Source organism: Nilaparvata lugens, chromosome 1 (genome assembly GCF_014356525.2).
Source record: "Nilaparvata lugens isolate BPH chromosome 1, ASM1435652v1, whole genome shotgun sequence".
In the NCBI taxonomy this organism is placed as follows: Eukaryota; Metazoa; Arthropoda; class Insecta; order Hemiptera; family Delphacidae; genus Nilaparvata; species Nilaparvata lugens.
Window position 1 is genome coordinate 66,531,014 of NC_052504.1, and position 20,815 is coordinate 66,551,828.

General features: G+C 33.3%; 2 protein-coding genes across 7 annotated transcripts in view; one reads left to right on the top strand and one right to left on the bottom strand.

The window, feature by feature from the left end:
• LOC111058745 overlaps positions 1-9,538 on the top strand; it is a 50,540-nt gene extending 41,002 nt beyond the window's left edge. For 3 of the 4 annotated variants that reach the window (XM_039440227.1, XM_022346310.2, XM_039440245.1), the window contains one exon: positions 8,355-9,538. In XM_039440227.1, the coding sequence (XP_039296161.1) occupies positions 8,355-8,602 (248 nt within the window). In that variant the 3' untranslated portion in view covers positions 8,603-9,538. The remainder of the gene's footprint in view (positions 1-8,354) is intronic. The other variant, XM_022346312.2, reaches the window with a different exon arrangement.
• Positions 9,539-9,776: 238 nt separating this feature from the next.
• Positions 9,777-19,538, bottom strand: LOC111058748 (UDP-glucosyltransferase 2). 3 transcript variants are annotated; one of them, XM_022346318.2, is made up of 7 exons: positions 19,383-19,538; positions 17,485-17,683; positions 16,389-16,579; positions 15,549-16,011; positions 14,284-14,515; positions 12,008-12,227; positions 9,777-10,096 (listed from the first exon to the last, which is right to left on the bottom strand). In XM_022346318.2, exons 2-7 carry the CDS (start codon positions 17,662-17,664, stop codon positions 9,817-9,819), a joined length of 1,566 nt encoding a protein of 521 aa, XP_022202010.1. In that variant the 5' UTR covers positions 17,665-17,683; positions 19,383-19,538; the 3' UTR covers positions 9,777-9,816. The 3 variants fall into 3 exon arrangements, with proteins under 3 accessions (XP_022202010.1, XP_022202011.1, XP_039296204.1); XM_022346319.2 differs by having other exon boundaries at positions 9,780-10,096; positions 19,274-19,523; XM_039440270.1 differs by lacking the exon at positions 17,485-17,683 and having other exon boundaries at positions 9,780-10,096; positions 19,383-19,523.
• Positions 19,539-20,815: the final 1,277 nt, after the last annotated feature.

The following is a 20,815-nucleotide window of genomic DNA, read 5'->3' on the forward strand; positions in this document are numbered from 1 at the left end:
ATTTCTATTGTTTGGCGAGCTATCTTTATGAGTATTGGTTTCATATGTTGCAGGTGTTGTCCTCGGTGGCTCAGAGATACGGGCGGTCGGCGGTCCGGGCTGCTCTTCTACGCGGCGGGCAACGTCCTTGGACTCCTGGTGTCCAGCGCGCGGTGGTACGGGCAGTCCCTCTACCTGATGGATGTCGTCCTCGGCCTGGCGGGCGATGTCGGCTGGTCCCTCTCGGCGGTGTGCGGCGCGACTTCAGTCCTGACATTCTCGGTGGGTTGGTTTTCCATACATGTGTTATGTTCGCTTGCTTGTTTGACTTTAACCACCTTTATTGTATCCTTCTCCACATGTATATGTTTCTTAATGCTGACTTCGACGCTGATTTTTCCCATATGCATATCTTCAGATATCCTATCCAATCGGTTATTTGTTTCTAAAATTGATTTATCCAGACACTCAGCTAATTTTTTGATGGTATTATCTGTGTCACGGAATGCTCCATCCATCCGTTGACTCAACTTCTCTAAACCCTGTTCGTTTACCTTCTTTGCTTCTTGAACTTCCTTTTTTAATTCTTCCTTTGTTGGTCGCTCTTTCATTTAGATTGTTTATAGCTTCATTTGTTTTCTTCGATGCTTCTTTTATTTGTTTGTTGTCTTCCTTTAATTCTTCTTTTGTTTGGTCGCATTTTTTATTTAAGTTGTTTATTGCTTCATTTGTTTTCTCATTCATCTTGGTTATTGCTTTCAGGAGGGTGTCCATATCCATGGCGGGATCGGGTGTATGGCGAACGGTTATCTTCTGGTTTTTTATCCGAGCGACAGTACGAGAGATGGGGGTTCCTGTTTCTGGGGCGTCGTCGTCCGTATGCTCTCCCGATGTTTCGTCCTCCGGCTCTTGGGCGGCCGATGGATCTTCCACTAGAATGCAACTCTCCTCCACCTGCGTCGAAGATAAATCATCCAGTACATTGGGATGGAAATCGGCGGCTGCGGTGATGGATGCGGATGGCGGCGAACAATCGGGTGAGATGTCCTCGTTGTCCGACAGACTTGGATTGACCTGGTCGTTTCCTGCCATGGTTTGTGAGAGAATAACGCGACGAACGTGTGCGGTGAATAAAAAACGTGAAAGTGTTGTGATATACAAAATAATTAATAAGAAATCCAATAGAAATTGCTATAGCTTCGTAGTGAGTGAAATACAGAAAAAGTGGTTTAACAATGTGCTCAGTGATAAAATGAGTCAAGTTAGCAATATCGTTAACATAAAAATGACAAGAACATACAGGATACACAGTGAACACTTATGCGGTAATACAGGTACGCCTCTTATAATTTATTATTACTATTATTATAAATATTTTACTTTTATAATTTCTTGCCGCAATTCTATATATAGGGCTAGTATTCTTTGCAAAATTTTATATAAAAGCAGCAGTGTTCTGTTTGAATTATTCCGCAATATATCCGTGATTTAATTTTACTTCCCTCTTTATGTTTTAAAAATTTAAAAATATAAATAACTTCAATCCTCTTTTCTGTAAATTTTTATAAATTGTTTCAATATAGACCTAATATTCTTCAAATAATATGACCTTTCTTATGATATCTCTTATACCTATGACTTATAGTATGACCAATTTTCGAATAACACAATAATAAAATTCTGAGTTCGATTTTTTCTCTAAAAATTCATCAATCGATAAATTTCTTTTCTGTTCAAAAATTGGGTATGGTACTTCTTGTTATTTTATATAACAGTGAACAGTCAATATTAAATTCGAAAAAATTCACAACCATAAATTTTTCAAAAATTTTCTCGTTGTCAGCGCTATAGTATACTGAGCAACTAAATAATCCTCGTAGTCGATTATCCACCTCTTCAATGCCTATCACTGTTGGGCGCCAAATCATGTAAAGCGTGATTTTACTTGCCTCACATATGTATAATCATGTAATGCTGTATTTAAATGCCTCACGTTGGGCCGGCAAATCATGTGGAGCGGTATTTGATGGCTTCACACATGTAGGGTGAATCTTGTACTGAGTCAATGGTGTAGAGGCTATAAATTTTGCAATGCGTGTGTGGACGCTGAGTGAACACCAGACTGATTGACTCACTACAAGATTCAATACAATTGTCGGAATCGCGGGAGGCCTAAACGCTCGCTCACCCTTGATTCTTCTAATGACAGATTGTATAATGATGAAATTTTTATAAGTAGTGTAGCGATCGCTAAACACTGAATACGGATACCTTAAAATTATTACCTGTGAAGAATGAGCATACAAAATCATACAGGTCGAGCAAAAATCCCGATGTAGATAATTTACGGGACTGCGTCTCTAATAAGTTCTGAAGGATTAAAATATGGTATTTGGACCAAATATCGTTCAGAATATACTTCGAGAACAGAGTCTTATCGGGTTTTAAGCTCTATTGTAGGAATTTATATGATCTCTAGCTGCATCTGCTGTACAATTGATGGGTTCGCTCCTAAGTCGAGGTTGGTAACAGATAAAAGCTGATATATGAGCAGGTAAGGATAAAGAATAAATATCTCGATCTGACCCCACTCGCTACATCCACTTAGACCTGTTCCAATATCCAGCTTAATTCAATTATTCGAATGATCGTATTCGATCGGTTCTTGATGATATAGAACGTATCAGACACAATAATTGACAGGCTTAAGAAATAATCGAACTCAGAAAGCGAATTAACAAAACTGAAATATATTATAATAAAATATATGATCATACAGTGCAGATTCAGAATTTGATTTACAGGTTGATAATAATTTAGCATTAACAGAATAGTTAAAAATTTTCTTGTGCTTGCATGATACCATGCGTGATTCGACAGAATTTTACAATTGATAAAATTTAACAGTTTTGAAAAAATAGTAAAAAATGAATTATAAAATATTTTAAAATTGCTCGGGGTCGTGGTTCAGGCAGCGGAGGATAGCTAATCAACTACAAATTCTTAGAAATTCTATATGGATAAATTCTAGGCTCTTAATAACTAAAGCGCTTGTCGGCGTGGCCAATAATTTAACGAAGAAAAAATTTATGTTTCTGCACTGAAATATTTTCGAAGCGTAGATTGGGGCCCCTTTTAAACTTATAACTCACGTGAAATTCCTTGGCGGTCGTGGTTTTCTTCTTTAGATCAAAAATCGTTTGATCGGCAGCAATCCAGGCTTCGGTTTCAGCACGTGGGGAATTTTAATTTAATATTTCCTTCACCAATTAATTAAGGGATAATTTACTTTAAACTTTTAAATTTATCGATTGATGAAAACAGAAATTTACGAATAACAAATAAATTGGCCTAAAATATCGGCTCACAAATAGAACATTTAAAATCGAACAAGAAATTTTCACAAATAGGTCTTTGGTAACTATAAAAAGAGATCTGCACGGTGAGGATTTCAAAAGGGAAGTGCTGTCTTTTCTCTAAGCTTCTAGGCTAGACCTTGCTTCTCAGAATCTCGATGTAATAATTTGCATAAAAATTTGCCATTGGTAGAACGCTTGTGACGTAGACGTGACGTCAATGGCAGGCAGTAGAATATAATTCTTTTAATTACAATAATAATTCAATTCATGTAATTCTTAAAACTGCTTAATCTTATAGACATAGTTCCTCTCATACAATGTACATGTGCTAGCGTAAATGATAAGGCAGGGTTGGTGTCTGATAATAGATTAACATGTGTTGCTTTCAAACGATCACCTTTTTGGTGCTATTTCTATGCACTGTGATTGGCTTAGACCTGCCAAAGAGATTTAATTACCATGTGGTTCAGTTGAATTAAATCGTTAATGAATTAATACTCTTGTACAATTTTTATTAGGTTTGAGATTGTTATAATTAATTTCTGCCATTTTATCAATAATATAATTTCATGCTATGACCTATTTAGTTACAATAAGACCTGACATATAATATAATTTCTTAAATAATAAATAATTTCAACGATAACACATACATTTTATTTTTTTATTTGAAATTCTTGATCCTTTATGGATAGTTTTAATAATTTTTAGAGATGGTATTATATCTTACGTGAAGCCAGCGTGACATTTGACAATACTTTGAATCAGTCAGCTGCGTTCGAACTGTTTTAAAAACATCTGATCGATAGTAAACAAAGTGTAACCTCAAAATCAGTGAGCGATTCATAAATAATTTGTGCTTTATTTGCAAAATAATTATAATTTTATTGAATAATTTTCCTAGAAAAATATTCAGTACAGAACGGTACTCTTATCAAATATACAGTTATTGATAAGTAAGCTTTATCGCTCGGTCGCTAACTATTCCTTTAGCAAATTCTTTCATTTTAAAAGGTAATCACAATTTTTCTCTCTTTTCATGAGATCTATTTGAAAGATTCATCACAATATATATAATATATATATATATATTTCAGAGACTGTGTCTCCTTTCTCAACCGAGAAGACTGCAGTTTTGAATCCCATTTTGGGATATATATATATATAATATATATATATATATATATATATATATATATATGCGTACTCTGTGGTCACACGACCGTTGGATTCAAAACTGCAGTCTATGCTCGGTTGAGAAAGGAGACCCAGTCTCCGAAAATTCCCCCATTTCTAATGTAAGTTCTTGAGTGTTTTCAATCTATTTATATCGTGTCTCCTGTTTTAATTTATATTACAAACTTTAAAGTGTCTTCTGTTATGTGCTATATATATATATATATATATATATATATATATATATATATCCCAAAATGGGATTCAAAACTGCAGTCTTCTCGGTTGAGAAAGGAGACACAGTCTCCGAAAATTCCCCCATTTCTAATGTAAGTTTTTAAGTGTTCTCAATCTATTTATATCGTGTCTCCTGTTTTAATTTATATATATATATATATATATATATATATATAGCACATAACAGAAGACACTTTAAAGTTTGTAATATAAATTAAAACAGGAGACACGATATAAATAGATTGAAAACACTCAAGAACTTACATTAGAAATGGGGGAAATTTTCGGAGACTGGGTCTCCTTTCTCAACCGAGCACAGACTACAGTTTTGAATCCAACGGTCGTGTGACCACAGAGTACGCACGGAGACTCCTTTAATGTGAGTTGCCGGTTGGCTTCATTGATGTAATCTGTGGTGTTCAGTAAGACTACAGTTGAGCTTTTGTCAGCTTTGGTGATGAAAATACTGGGGTCAGAGCGAAGGTATTTGATGGATTTGAACTCTTGGGGTGTGAGGTTGGGGGTTGGAGTGAGGGATTCAATGAATTTTTTAGAACTGACTTTGTTCAGGAGTAAATTGCAGAAGATTTCAACAGGGTGGTTGGCTGGGAGAGACTTGGGTTCACGATTGGATTTTGGGGCAAACTTTTTGATGATTTGGTCAGAAGTAGTCGAGGGGGGAGGGCAAGAAGGGTCAGAAGTGTTGTTACCACTGAAGTATACTTGCCATCTAAGATATCTAGTGAAGTGAACAGTATCAGAGAGAAGGTTTATGGCATCAAGTTTGGGAGTTGGGGCAAAAGAGAGACCCTTGTTGAGGACTGATTGATCTGTAGGTGAAAGGTTTCTTGAGGATAGGTTGAGGACAGTGGGATTTTCAACGTTTTCTTGATGAATTGAAGGAGATGTAGATTGTTGGGGCAAACGTTTGGGTAAGGAGGGCGGAATATGGCAGGGTGGTGGTAGGTTCAAGAGTGAGGCAAGGCTGGGTTTGTCACTGATGAGGGGGGGGGTTGGGAATGTTGGAATGGTGCATTTAAAGAGGCAGGTTATTTTGGAAGTGGGATTTGTACAGGGAAGAAAGTTTTTCAAGGTGAGAGTTTCTGTTTTTCTCTAGAGCACAATCTGATTTTTTGAGGATTTCATCACAAATATTGGATAGGGAAGGATCATTGTGAAGATTAATCAGTTTGACAAAAGACATAAGTTGACCGAGATGGGAGTTGACAGATAGAGTGTACTGTTCATGAACAATATCAAGAAACTGCAGTGAAATCTGATGTTGGAATTGGAACAAAGGTGGGTGGAATTGGGGAGAAAGACCAGATAGTGGGAGTTGTATTGATAAACCATTTGGAGGTATTTGAAGAAGTTTGCAGGTGGAGAGGAATTCAACGTGACTAATGTATTTGGAGAGTTTTTTTTGGAATAAAAATGAATTTGTTGGAACCAGTAATTGCAAGCAAAGTTAGGATGAAATTTTAGCATGGTGTTTAACGTTGAGGGAAATGAGAGAAGGGATATCGAGTACTATGTAAAGTGGGAGCAAGGAAGTAAGTAGATTTGGTCAGTTGGAAAGATTGAGTCAATTGGGTTATTTTGGGTCAGTTGGGATAGTTGGGTCAAATTGTGATCAACAATCACAAAGCAAAATATAATTCGTAGAGAGAGCTAATTTACTATTAGGATAGAAGTTGATGAGTGGAGAATATCAATGTAAAGATTATTATTTATAAATAATTAATTATTACATAAAACGAGGAAGTAATCAATGTTAGGTAATAAGAGTTGGGATTACATGGGATAACATGGTCAGTCAATAATATTGGGCTATAGGCTATTGCAAATATATTATTAATTGAGTTATTTCAACACAGGGGAGTAGCTAATGTAAAGTTAGGAATTAGAAATTAACAAAAAGTTATAACAGATTCTAGTTATCAAATGAAATTATATTGAGATATGGTCAAGTTAGATTATAGGTTAAGTTAAGTTGAGTTGTATAATATTAGGTTATGACAAAATTTTTGAGACTATGTGAATTAGGAAAGTTGAAAGGAGTTCAAAGAGTATTTATCATTATAAGAGAAAGGTTCAAAACAGAAGAGGAAGGGCTTGGAAATGGACAGTTGGTAGTAGGAAGTTTACACATGAATGAAGAGGAAAATCATTAGTTCACTTGTAGCACATAACAGAAGACACTTTAAAGTTTGTAATATAAATTAAAACAGGAGACACGATATAAATAGATTGAAAACACTCAAGAACTTACATTAGAAATGGGGGAAATTTTCGGAGACTGGGTCTCCTTTCTCAACCGAGCACAGACTGCAGTTTTGAATCCAACGGTCGTGTGACCACAGAGTCTCTAGGAGTCTCCGTGCGTACTCTTGGATATATATATATATATATATATATATATATATATAATATATATATATATATATATATATAATAAATTGAACCTCTACTCACTATATTAGGCAACGAATACAGTTGATCTTTCCCATTCCCACAAAATTCACTACCAAATTTTTCAAAAACTGTAAAACAAATATTTCAGTGCAACTATTTATGTATCTAGTATAGAACTGTCTATAGCTTGTAGAATTTCGTACTTGAAGTTTTGCAATTAACCAACTATAAAAGATTTATGAATGTCGGTCTTAAGATCAGCCTTATAGAATAGCTATAGAATATCCAAAATATGTTGACACGCTTCTTAGAAATTAAACTGTGGATACTATTGGCTACTCAGATCAACCTTAAACGGCTACATAATTCACAAGGAATCTAAGAATCCGTTTTTACACTTTTTTAGACTACTTCTCTTAAAGAAAGCGCATATTGTATTTGAGCATAATATGGTACCAGTTATAAATTGAAGTGGCCAGTAGTCGGACGCGTTCAATAAATGGGGCTTGAGTGCCAAACATTTTAAACTATGCAATAATTATCTGATTTCCTTATTTTCAAAGCATTAAAACTTTATATATTATTACTGCAGTTAAAAATTTAAATAATTTCAGCTATTTTTATTGCAGTTAAATTCACCATAACTGTTATTTTTTTTTAATATTTGTTCTTCTAAATATATATTTTTCTACTTTCTTTGCTTCTATAGTTATACAAAGCAATATTATCAAAAGCTGATTATTTTGTTATAACCTACTTTTATATCTTTGTTTTTCTTCTTTAAAGCTTGCATAGAAATCTTGATTGTAAATCAGTTACTTAACAATACCTACGTATTATCTACTTAATATTACTTTACTTACTATTGAATTTTAACTTGATTCTGTAATACTTGGATTTTATTAAGTTTTTTTCGTCTTTTATATGTGAATATATTGTTCTTATACTCAACTCTATTTATTTTTATAGATATATTCAATTAATTTCTTCTTATTAATACTTTTCTTATACCGTACTTGTGCTTATTTTTATAACTTGTTTAGGTTGCATGCACTGTATTGCTGTAGTGCATCTTTATTTTAGTGACATGGGCAATTTGATTTTAAATAGGAGTGAAGACTGATTTGGTCTAATGCCCTTAGTCTTTGTAATAGATAAATGAATAAAATTGCTGATTGATTTTTTCAGGATGTAGTGTAGAAGAGTACATGAATGATGAAGGTGTGCGCTCTCGAGTGGTGCATAAGCTGTCATCACACTTCCTGTTGAAAGAGAAGCCGGATTGTGGCCTCTTCTGTAGCCCATCATTACCTGTTACCCTGAGGATTAGTAAGCATAGTGAGAAGGCATTGGTGATCTTGGTTGATACAATCCTTCCTGAGCCAGTCGCAGTCACCTTCACTCAACCATTCTCACCTAATAATAGTAGTCTATGATATTATCCTCTCTATTAATTGTATTGTCGTCTGTTACCATGCATTAATACTCAAATGCCTCGAAAACGACATAGTAATTCAAACAGATAATTTTTTCACAGATCAACCCAAGCTTTTTTTTTACTTCCGCAAACATTGATATTAACTAATTTGTCATACATGAGACAATGGGAAATGAGAAACTTGTTTTATTTATTCATTCATTCATTCATATTTTTCATAGTTCATAAACATTCTATCAAATTTGGGATTTTTAATTTTCATTTTCAGTTTGTACTTGAATTTATTTAGTTCTGATCAGTGTACAATAGCTTCATAATATTGTTACTTAGACCTTACCAAACCTGCTCCAAACTTGTAAATATTTGAACATTGTAAATTTTTATACAAATTATTTTTGTAAATAAAAGTATCATCATGTTTGACTCGAAGGATCCTTTTGTTTATTCAAATCCTCTTATTCTCATAATTGAATGAGTGATTTTGAATCTAAACAAAAATAATGTTCTGACCGAGTTTATTTTTAAGTGGATAGATATGACTCGATTTCAGATGGAATAGTACAGCGGAACGTCTAACATTATAATAAGGTGGTTAGGGATGTGGGATTCAGAGAATCCTATTGGTGAGTGAGTTTTATATTATTGGAAAGAACATACTGCAACTTCCTTTGCCAACTTAGGCCATATGCAATATCTCGGTTTAAACAGAGGTAGATTAACTGTTGGTTTGAAACCGTAATAAAACACATATAGCCGTTTGGACAGTGCCTGTTTAAACTAAATTTAATTTTACACTAGTAAATCAATATCAAGTCTCATTCGTTATAATGTAGTTCATTTTGTGTAAGCCACTGGCTGATTGAATTAGTTTTAGCTATGACTGTTCAAACGGCCATTAGTGGAATAATTTTTCAATTAATTTAGTAATAAAACTCAAATTTACTAAAGTACTGTGAATGGCAGATTCTTTCCCTTTTTTGACCTTGCTAATAAGTTTTTGTTTTTCAATGAATGATTCTTATTTATTTTACAAAACGGTGCTCTCTGATCAGATCTATCTGTTAAATCCTTGCATATCCGAACGGAAGAATTCATTTTTTATCATTTTTATTGATTGATTCATATATTATCATATTTTTCCTCGTGGGGATTAGGATAGACAGCATCATTCATTATTAAAAATGCTGTTTGATGAGTTTATTGTAATATTTATCATGTAGTTTTGATTTTTTTCTTACTTGAGCAACATACTGACAAACATATTTTGAATATTTTGTAAAACAATAAAATGGCAACGAATAGGATTGAAAGTATGAGCGCATGAACATCCAACAGATAATATTGATACCAACTCAAGTGGAGGCTCTTTGGACGAAGATGTGGTGCTCCCTTGTGTCTGATCACATATTCAATCCACCAGATAGCTGATTCCATAGGCGTCACCATTTCATCCCTCTGTAGATTCGACAACCTCAATGCGTTCTCTTTGAAACTGAAAAATAAATTTACAAAATGTTATCATATTTCTCATATAGATAATAATATCTAATCAGTTCTGTGTGAAACCTACATGATTGTTAATATAATAACATCTGATAAGTCATCGGACTCAAACCTTCAACATTTTTTTATTGAATTCATTGATCTCGTTAAAACTACGTCAAAGTTATAACATTATTGATATTATAAACAACCGTTCCCGGGCGGATTCTTTTTTATAGCAGCTCGTTATACTTTTGTATAATGAAATTCCTTCTAGAGCTGCACTCTTGAACTCATCAAGAGTTCAAGGAGAACTCTTGATATTCTCCTTGTAGTCAATATTTAAAGTAGCGGAAGTCTTCTGGGTAGTTGATAGTTAATTATCAGCTATTAATTTGGATTTTCGCTTCATAATAATGTAATTATGTCGATTTCTTCTCTGTTCAAGATGACCGAAAGGAATTTTTTTCCCCTTTAAAATATGCAAACCTTCCCTTCTAACACTTCTTTACTACCTTCCCTGGCATAAATAATTATGTTATAAAATACATTATTATTGTGCATGATCAACACTTTCAATTCCGAATTGTGTGCATTTTTGCCCAAAATTGGAATTTCATATTACAAATTATTTCACAAATGTGTAAAGTGCGTTCCTTGCATATCAATCCCATTCTACTGTTTGATCTTGATTATGTTACTGCATAGTGATTTTTTAGACCTGTTACCCGATTTCAAGTAGGTGGTAATTTATTTCTAATTTTGGCGCACTTAGTTTTGTTTTGACCCTATTCAATCGATAGTGTGTATACACGGCAGTGCGAGTTAACTATCATTGAGCGGTATAACATTATGTGTGGCTTCCAGTCGTCTTATGAACAGAATGTATAGAACATGAATATTATGGCGAAAAGAGTCAAAGCGTTTACAACTTCAATAGGCGGGCATTTTGAGCATATTCTTCAATAGTCTTCAGTAACTAAGAAAATATTATACCGTACGTTTTTTTTGTACATAACCACTATATATTTTTACTACTACAGTACTGATTTTCCGTTTTAAAAATAATTAACTGGGTAACAGGGCTAAAAAATCGCCCTGTACCAAGCTATTTTACTAATATACTGAGTGTCTCATGAAAGGTGTAACAGCCGAAAACCATAGATTCTTCATGAAATTTGCAACAAAAAATGTTCAGTAAGATTTTCTTTTATCGCCCTTAGTTTTCAAGATATATGATTTTATATGTCAATATCTAGAAAATTATCATTCAAAATCTAACTCTAATGATATGATTGGAAAGAAGAAGAAATTTCCTATAATATTCATATATTTGTTTCTTTGTTTGACGTTTTTGAACTTTTTATGAACCTTCAAACTGTTCGAAATTTGGCTTTGAATTTGACTTATGTACTTTTTTCAACTTTGAGCGTTCATAAAAAGCTCAAAAACGGAAAACAAAGGAGTAAATTAATATATGAATCTTATTGGAAATTTCTTCCTCTTTCCAAACATAGAATTGGACTAATAGTTTTCTAGTTATTGACGTTTTTCAAAAATATCGAAAATATAGACATTTCGAAAACTAAGGTCAATATAAGAAAATTTTACTGATTTTATTGATGCAAATTTCATGTAGAATCTATGGTCTGTTACCCCGTGAGACACCGTATAATCAGCTCTTTTCATCGGCAAAACTATAGTTATAACATGAAAAACATCATGGCCCTCACTTCATAAAATAACTTCTCTTAAAAATCAGAGATACAATTCAGAACTTTCCTTCTCATAATCTAGGTTTAATATCCGTTTCATAATATCTCAATATGATCCCTTTGTTGGTAACTTATTTTTAATGAAACTAGTTTCACCCGTTTGAAAATTGAATAAAAACCGCCTGATTCAAATAGTGCGTGCTTACCTTTTGTCTGTGAGCAGCCTATTGAGCGCCTCGAACACAGTGTGAGGAGTGACGTCATCAAGCCTAAGGCGCAGACCGACACCCTCCTTCACTATTTTGAGAGTGGTGAACGGCTGGTCACTGAATAGTGGAACACCCAGCATGGGAATGCCATGGTAGATGGCCTCCTCGGTGCTCTGCAGGCCTCCTTGGTAGATGAATGCCCGCAGTTGAGGGTGCTCTATAATCACAAACAATTATAACACTTTGTTTAGACTTGATAGTGGGATTAGTATGGAATAGAAGAATGATCACACAAAAATGTATGACCATATTTATTATCAAATACAAGGTGAGGCAGTCAAACGGCACTATTTTATGTATTGAAATAAAATCCTTTACAAAAAATTGTTACTTTTCGAATATTACTCCAGTAAGGTAAGGTGTAAGGTGGCGACCATCATTTTGCACACATTGTTCAAGTCTCACACTGCAATTCTCACAATTATTATTATTAGCGTATGGCTTTCAATGGTGGGGAGATCCAAGGGTAGTTCCACCTCGCCATATATAGTCCAAAGTTCCCTAATGGGAAAACATTGGGAAACCGGACACCAAGGTTATAGTCTCACTAACACGCTGTAACACCTATGTTGTTATTGGACGAATCTATTGTGTTGTCCGCATTTTCAAATCCTGTATTGTTGCTGGACGAGTCTCAAAAACCTTTGACTTGAGGTATCTCCATAAAAATGAATGACAGGAGCTTAGATGGAGTGATGTAGGTGACCACTCAATATCCCTCCCCCAATTCCTACTGATCAAGCGGTTCGTAAAAATATTTCTCATAGGGTCAAATTGATAATCTGGCCGAATGAAGTAGTGGTTGAATTATTGATATTATGTTGAATAAAGTGGTTAGTTGCTCCATCTTGTTGAAAATGAGTGTTCTCATTCTCATGAGATTGTCAAAGTTCAGGAATGAGCGAGTTGTTCAACATTTGAACATAGCCTGCTGATGTTACTGTAACTGTATGGCCGTTGTCATCCTCAAAAATATGGGCTAATTATTCCATTCGAAGACATCGCACACCAGACAGTCAATATGGGCGAATGGAGTGGTCTTTCACGAAGCTCTTGAGGATTTTGACCAACCAGTAAAAAAATTGGTTTATTTACATGTTAGTCAGAATTTCAGTGTGAGACTTAAACAATATGTGCAAATTATGATCGCCATCTTACTTGAGTAATATTCAAAAAACGTTTTCTGTATTATACCAAAATTTCCATTTGTGTTCTTACGATTTGTTGGAATAGACCCAATATGACCTATATGTTGACCTATATGACCCAAAAATATGTTCTGTGAATTTTAATTTGATACCTAAAATAGTGCTGTTTGACTGCCCCACCTTGTACTTGATAAAAAGAATTCCTTTTTTCTCTGTGTGAGAATGGTGACTTATACAGTATAAGGGAATCTCTCAAACTTTGTCAACTTGTGGAAATTTGCCCTCAAATGCTAGTCGTGGGTTTGAAAAATATTTTTCATAGTAGCACCATAGATTAACCAGATAATAATGTGGTCTTGTAGACAAATTTTGTCTGGACTGTGGTTATATTTTAATAATTTAAGGGTGGTTGTTGTTGGATACGTATCAAAATAGCTACTAGTCTAAGCAAATTTTCAGGAATATTTATAAATTGATGGTCATTAATCGGTCCTTAGATGGCCTACTGTAAGAGTTTTGAATGTAATGCATGTATTGAAATGGTACCGCTCCACTATTCGTCTCCATCGAATTACAATGCATTGAATACAGCACTCTCAAGCTTGAAGCATCATTCACCGTTCCAACATGTTTTTAAGCTTATTACCAATGAGAGTGTGCTATTTTCTTCAAATTAACAAATTTATGATAAGTTGTCTTGAAAAGAGAATGAAAAATTTTCAAGTCTTGTGATTTTTCTGGGGAATACTATTAAAGCAGTTATACGTTTTAATTGGAGTATGTTGAAACCCTTTTTTTACCCCTCAAAAGGGGTGATATCAATTACCGTACCTTCCTTCCATTTGAAAACTTCATTCATGCTTTGGTGAAACTTGTGCAGTATAAGTTAAAATTTCACTGATTAGTCTCAAGCATATAAGCTACCCAAACTTTATAAATCTGCTCTCAAAATCGATCAAAACGCAATACTTCAAAGTGTTTCTTTTTTGCTGGTTTGAACCCAATTGACCTGATTTTTGAGTGCACACTACATTACATGAGAAATAGTACGAATTCTATACTTACTAAAAATATCCTGCTGTGGCATCCATTTCCGAATTAGAACGTTGCTGGGAACTTTATTTGTAGTCACGTCTTCCATTTCAAACTTCCACAGAAAACGAATCTTTGGAAACTTGGCAAACGCATCCAGGAAAACTTGACGCTTTTCTTCTTTCAAAGAAGTTCCTTTCATGTTACTGCCTAAACTAAAGTAGACCACTCCGTCTTCCGATTCATCCATCCACCTTTGAATTGTCTGAAAAAAAGGTTATAACTTTAAAATTATTTAACAACGCGCTCAGTGAAGAAATTTGGATTTATACGGCAATACGGTATTTTTACGGTACGGTACCTATCTGATAGAAATGTTTTGACGTACAGTACGCAATGACGATTGGGTGTGCAAGATGTAAGATCTTTAATTTATAAATTTCGTAGATGGAAAATAAAAACCTGATATTTAACCCTAAAAATAAACATATTACCCACACCCGTTGTAATTTTTACAGAAAATTGTGTTTGTAAGTAATAGTATATTAGGTTGAAGGGTTAAAATGATGAAAAGCATTTTCCATATTATATATAATATAATCTCCTTATAATACATTTACTGAATTATATTCATATTTTATAGAGTTATTGAAATTCATGAATCAGTTTTAAAAAATGCCAATAATTCAAACAAATAATCTTTCCTCCAATGGAATACGTTTTTTAAATAGAACAGGTTTTCTTTTTTTCTGGTATGATAATTGTTCATTTAAAATTTGAAATCTCATGAACATGAGGCTTTGAAAATGATTCCATCATTCTTTATTGATATGTACATATTTTTATATAATATTCACTCATATTTAATATGATATATTATTTACAGTAGAACCCTAATATTATACCAAACTCTGATTATCCGAATCGCTTCTAGAAAAAAGTGCGCGAAGTTTTCGCAATTTCAGATATTTCAAAAAAGCTTTAACACTTTTAACAAATTTCCATTTATACAGAAAAGTATTTAACTGGTTATAATTTATGTAAATAATACTATTATTATATGTAATGGAGGTTTTTCCTAAATTTCCAGTTTTATTCTGTGAAGACTCCAATAACTATCCGAATATTGATTAACCAATTGGAGCCCAGTCCTATTTGATTCGGATAATTTGATTACTATAATGTATTTATACATTTTCCCTTCTTTCTCGTACAATATTTCTTGTGTTTAGAATGTGTAGTCTATTACAGCCTAATGAGATGGGTAATATAGTTGGTACCGTAGTAGTTATACTTACAGAAGGAAGTGGTTTCCCCTTCTCTATATGCAGAGGACCAATCTTGATTACATTAGGAGGCACAGGAGCAGCATAAGATATGCTCAAGTCAGCCGGCATTATCACCAGACTCTTATTGAATTCCATTTCCTCAGCTGATGGTGTGTCCGCACCAAAATACTTGCGGAGGACCCTCTCCTGCAGCGGGCTGATTGCAAGGCGTGATAGATACACGGTGTAGTAGTGGAAAAGAGTGTTGAAGAATCGTTCAGTGAATCCCATCTCATCAGAATAGCCGATGAAAAGCTCGGGCATGTAGGACGGATTGCTGGGCATGCCCATGTACCGGTTAACCAGGGTCCAGGGCGGAAAAGTAGTGACTCCAACCACCGGTGGAGATCCTAACTTGTGCACCAGTCCATAGTAGCTGGCGAACATCAGATCTTCAATTATTACCAGATCGTAGGATGTCTGATTGGCGGTTCTGCAAGTAGAGAAATTAACTTGGATTTTATCACAATCAATTCAAATGGAATGATTCCATTAAGAATTACTTTATTCAGACTTCTTAATTGTGTTGTATAGGGAAGAATAAAATCATATTCTGGGTCAATGCAGTGATAATCAAAACCTAATAAAATGAAAAATGTTGAACTATTTGTAAAAACGAATTTTGTAAAACCATTGATTTTTATTTTCATAGCCTAAACGAAGAAAATCTGGATTTCTTAATTCGATTGTCAAATGAAGTATGCTATTCTTCAAAGTGAGCTACAAGAATCTAGAATAAAATCAAAGGTACGTGAGATTTGAGAAGTAATAATAACTATAAGAAATAATTGAACTTGGTGATTTTGGTACCTGATAAATTCCTGTACATTTGGCAGCCCAAGCTCAAAGTCGCACAAATGATAGATCACATAAGGGAAGAAATTTATCATCTGCATAGGATGCCACTGTTTTTGAAACGAGAAACCTATTATATTGTAGAGATTGGTGAAGTGCTTGTAAGCTTCTGAAATGTCCACTGTCCTGTAGTTTTTTATTGGTTTCTGTGAAATAAATTTTGAACAATGTATGAGATTAATAGCATTTATACTTGCATTGTAATTTTGTTTTGTTTTTCAAATAAATTATATTTTACATTTTAACTTACCATGTTACATGAAAATTAAAACGAAACAGTAGAGGTTGAAATATATCACTTTGAATTTAATACCGGTGTAGGTAGGCCTAAGTAATACACGATGAACTGACACGATGTTCATGTCAGAGGACCTGAAATTGATCAGTTGCGACCTGAAAACTCTGACACCAGACCTGAGTCAGCCAGGTTACTCGATATTATAATGTTTATAGGTAGGTAAGTGATATGGCTTTGAGAATCGCTTTATCAAAAATAAAAACATCTAGTGGAAGGGGTTTAAAGTTATTCTGAAAAACCAGTATATACGGTATAGTTCAATGTAGTAATAGTAACTTACGTTGAAACTGTTGTAAGCTATAATAATGTCTTTAGAAAAACTATTTCACACTACAATGTGATTTCCTCTTGATCTATTATTATAAAATATTAAAAACTTATGTAAGATACCTCTTGAGTGTTTTTTTCACTCACTTGACTGGATTGGCGTTTTCAAGTCAAGTTGCACCCATGTGAAAATTACACATAATTACTTTAATGAGTTTTTTGTATAATAGAGCAGAAGATATTACATTCTTTAATATGAAAAAACATATTTTGCCAGAAGAAACTTACTACTGTAGGCCTAAATCTAATCAATATAGTTGAATATAATTATACGGTACTCTGTTCCAAGTTACGGTTCATCTTTGAAGTACCTACGGTACCTTATGAAATTATTATTCAGAAATGAAATCTTATAAGAGATAATTTATTTAAAGTTTTTTTTAAATTTATTCCTGTACATAACTTTTAGTAATTGTAAATTCTCACATTTGGAAGCCGTGTGGTTATAACAGTTAGATTATGTCCACGATTTGCCAGCTGCTCTGCTATATTGAGGAGAGGAGCTTCATGACTGTAGGAAGGAAATGGCACAATCGTCAAAATGTTGGCCGATTCTACCGTATGAAAAGCCACGGTAATAATCACAACCAGCTGATGAATAATCATTTCTATAAGTGATCAAACTCTGAAACAATATATATTTTCAACAAAATATTATTATTCTTATAACACAAGATAAGCTAAAGTAGATGGCTTTATTGTATTATCATATATACCTTTTTCTCACTTTCTTTGATTTTCTCTAAGGTGTACATTACCAGGTTTTGATTATCATGAATTCATGTTACTTTGAATGCGTTTTATATGTCTATTGTGAAACATATATTACGGTACCTGCCGTACCTTCAAATAATTAAATTAGGTACTAGATTTCAGTTAACTAATATCTACACTTCATTCAGGTTAAAACGGTAACACAAAAGCTTGAGGCAAAATTTTTCATCGTTTGGTAAATTAGTGGAAATTTTTCATAATGAATATTGATTAGATTACATTTACTCAATAACAATATTAGCCTATATAGAGCCAAGTTTAGGTATATGTATTGTTCTATTATTATGGTGATGATTTATCTCAGTAGCAATATTTTCTCATTGTTTGCTCTGTCCGTGTTGTTCTTTTATCTCATTTTGACATACTGATGGTTACAGTTCAAATACAGTTATATTAGACTTGATTGACTGATAATGTGTGATTTTCCACTACATTACTGTATCAAATGAAAAAGCTCTAAATGGAATAAAAACAAGTAAAACGAAAACATATACCGTTATTAAGATCATTCAATCCATTTTGACATTTTCAGTTTCTAGCATTATTACAATATAATAAATTGAGTACTGTATTGTACTATTCCTTCAGCTTTCTGATGAGGAGAATATTAAACATTCTATTCGAGAAGACCAAGTCCTAATAGAAGGTTTATTTGATTGAATGATTATAGAATAATTTATTGAAATATTAGAATAAAAATACATCCAATTTATCAGAATAAGGTACCAGAAGGTATCAGAATAATGTATTGCATATTACATGAATAATATTTGTGAATCATTCGTCAGTTATGAAGTCTACATCATCACATTTAAATCACACCGTATAAGGGAATCGGTACGGCTTTAGATAACGAGTTTTGTTAACTTGTTTCATGAACTATGTGTTATTAATATATTAGAGCACTGGTATATTTTTCTCAAATTTATGTTTCACTGTAACTCAATAGCTTATATTATAATTTTTCCACTATATTTGTTTCACTTTAATAATGGGTTTCCACCAACTTTTTGCTCTCTGGTCTAAATTTTCTCAATATCCATTATTGTTATTTGAATAAGCAGCTTATTCTAAGATAAATTAATTGCACTTTTAGATTATTGCAGCTTATTTATTTATTCGTTGATATAATTACAAATCATGAATATGTTCATATTATATTATATTAAGCGCCGGTAATTATTTAAAATGATTGCTAGTCAATATTATCGTAGCAAATCAAACTTTGTTCAAACATTCATCAAAAATCTTTATAACTAGGTACGGTAATTAGTCTATAATTTCAAGTAGGCTAAGTACGGAAGATAAAAACCAGTTTTTATGATTTCCAAAATAATAACGTAAAAGGTACCAGTAGGCTACATGAGAACAATCATCAATATCACTGTAATATTATAATTATTATTAATTTAACTCTATTGTAAAACTAATTAACTATTACCGTATATTATCAAACTTAAAAATGTGCAGGTCTTTATTACATGTAAAGGATGAATGTATATCTGATATGGTAGCTCTGAAAAACAATAGATTGTAGACTATATTTTTACCCGTTCAATATGTTGGAAAATACAAAAGTGCAGCGTAGGATAAAAAGGGACTCCTCCCAGAGATGGCCGTGAACTGGTGCTAGTTACAACATGTTGCTGAGCAACATCAGAGTCAACACTGATTGAATTGAGACACTGCTATGATTGCCTCGCATCTCGCATCGATATTCCGAGCACGCAGATAAAGAGGCTATCAAAACAGGTTCACAGTCTACTTTATTTTCACTTTATTATACGAACTGATATTATGCATGGACATTCTATCATACTGTCACAACCTCCAACACCCTGCCAAAAATATGATCGATTTTTAATTACCTTTATTTTTTCAACTTCAATTTCAATTTATTTCTCACAACATTCCATTATTTGCTCACTAGAATATAACATTATAAGTCAAAACATGTTGTGAGAAATAGAAAAAGTTGAAAAAGGGTAAGCTTTACTTTGATTTTTAATTTTCATGTAAATTCGACCAGCATTTACTAGGTACCAAGAAAGTGAATATAACGTTCATAATTTGTAATCGATTGTGAATACTAGTATAAGATTTTATATTTAGTTCCCTTATTATAGCAAAAATCTATTTATTTTTTCATAAAGTTATTAAAAAAATAATAATCAATAGGGTACTTGAAAAACGTTGCTGGTTGTGGTTGACCTCGTCCATGCTTGGGAAGTTATGCATTACATCATAACTAAATTATTAAAAGATTGAATAAAATTTGTTAGATAGACCTATTCCAATCAGAATTAGATTTTTTAAATTTCATTCATCCATAACATCAAATAATATGCCGATAGTTACTCTCATATGATATAATATTACATTAGTAGGATAGGCTATCTATTCTCATAAAAAATCAAAATTTAGAATCACAAAAAATCAAAGCTTAGATCGAATAGGATTGAACGAAAATATATCTAAAGTTATCAGATAGAATGGGTTGAATCTCCATTTATTAATATTTAGGTCAATTTAACTTATTACTATATAGAGTGAATATAATGACCATTTTAGGAATTTAGGAATACGGTATTTTTTATAAAAATGTTGTTTCAATTTTCGAACACCTAAATAATATACATAAAGTATCCCACGAAAAGTGTAACAGTCGGAGACTACCTACAGATTCTACATGAAATTCGCAACAAGAAATGTCAAGTAGAATGTTTTATATTGACTGTTATTATTATTATCCAGAAGTTGCTTTGCCTTAAAACCCACTGGATCTGCCCCATCAGAGAGTTTCGGAGGGGCAAAAAGAAAAACCCAAGAGACCAGAGATGGGTGAAACTCCAGGCACAAATGTAGGTCCAGAGGCTGAGTCGAGGGTGACCAGGTGCGTTAGAGGCAATTTGGTGACCCCTCCTTCAGCGGAAGGACCTACAAAAAAGCCAGGAGTGGAACTCACGTAGGTCACGAGTTTGTG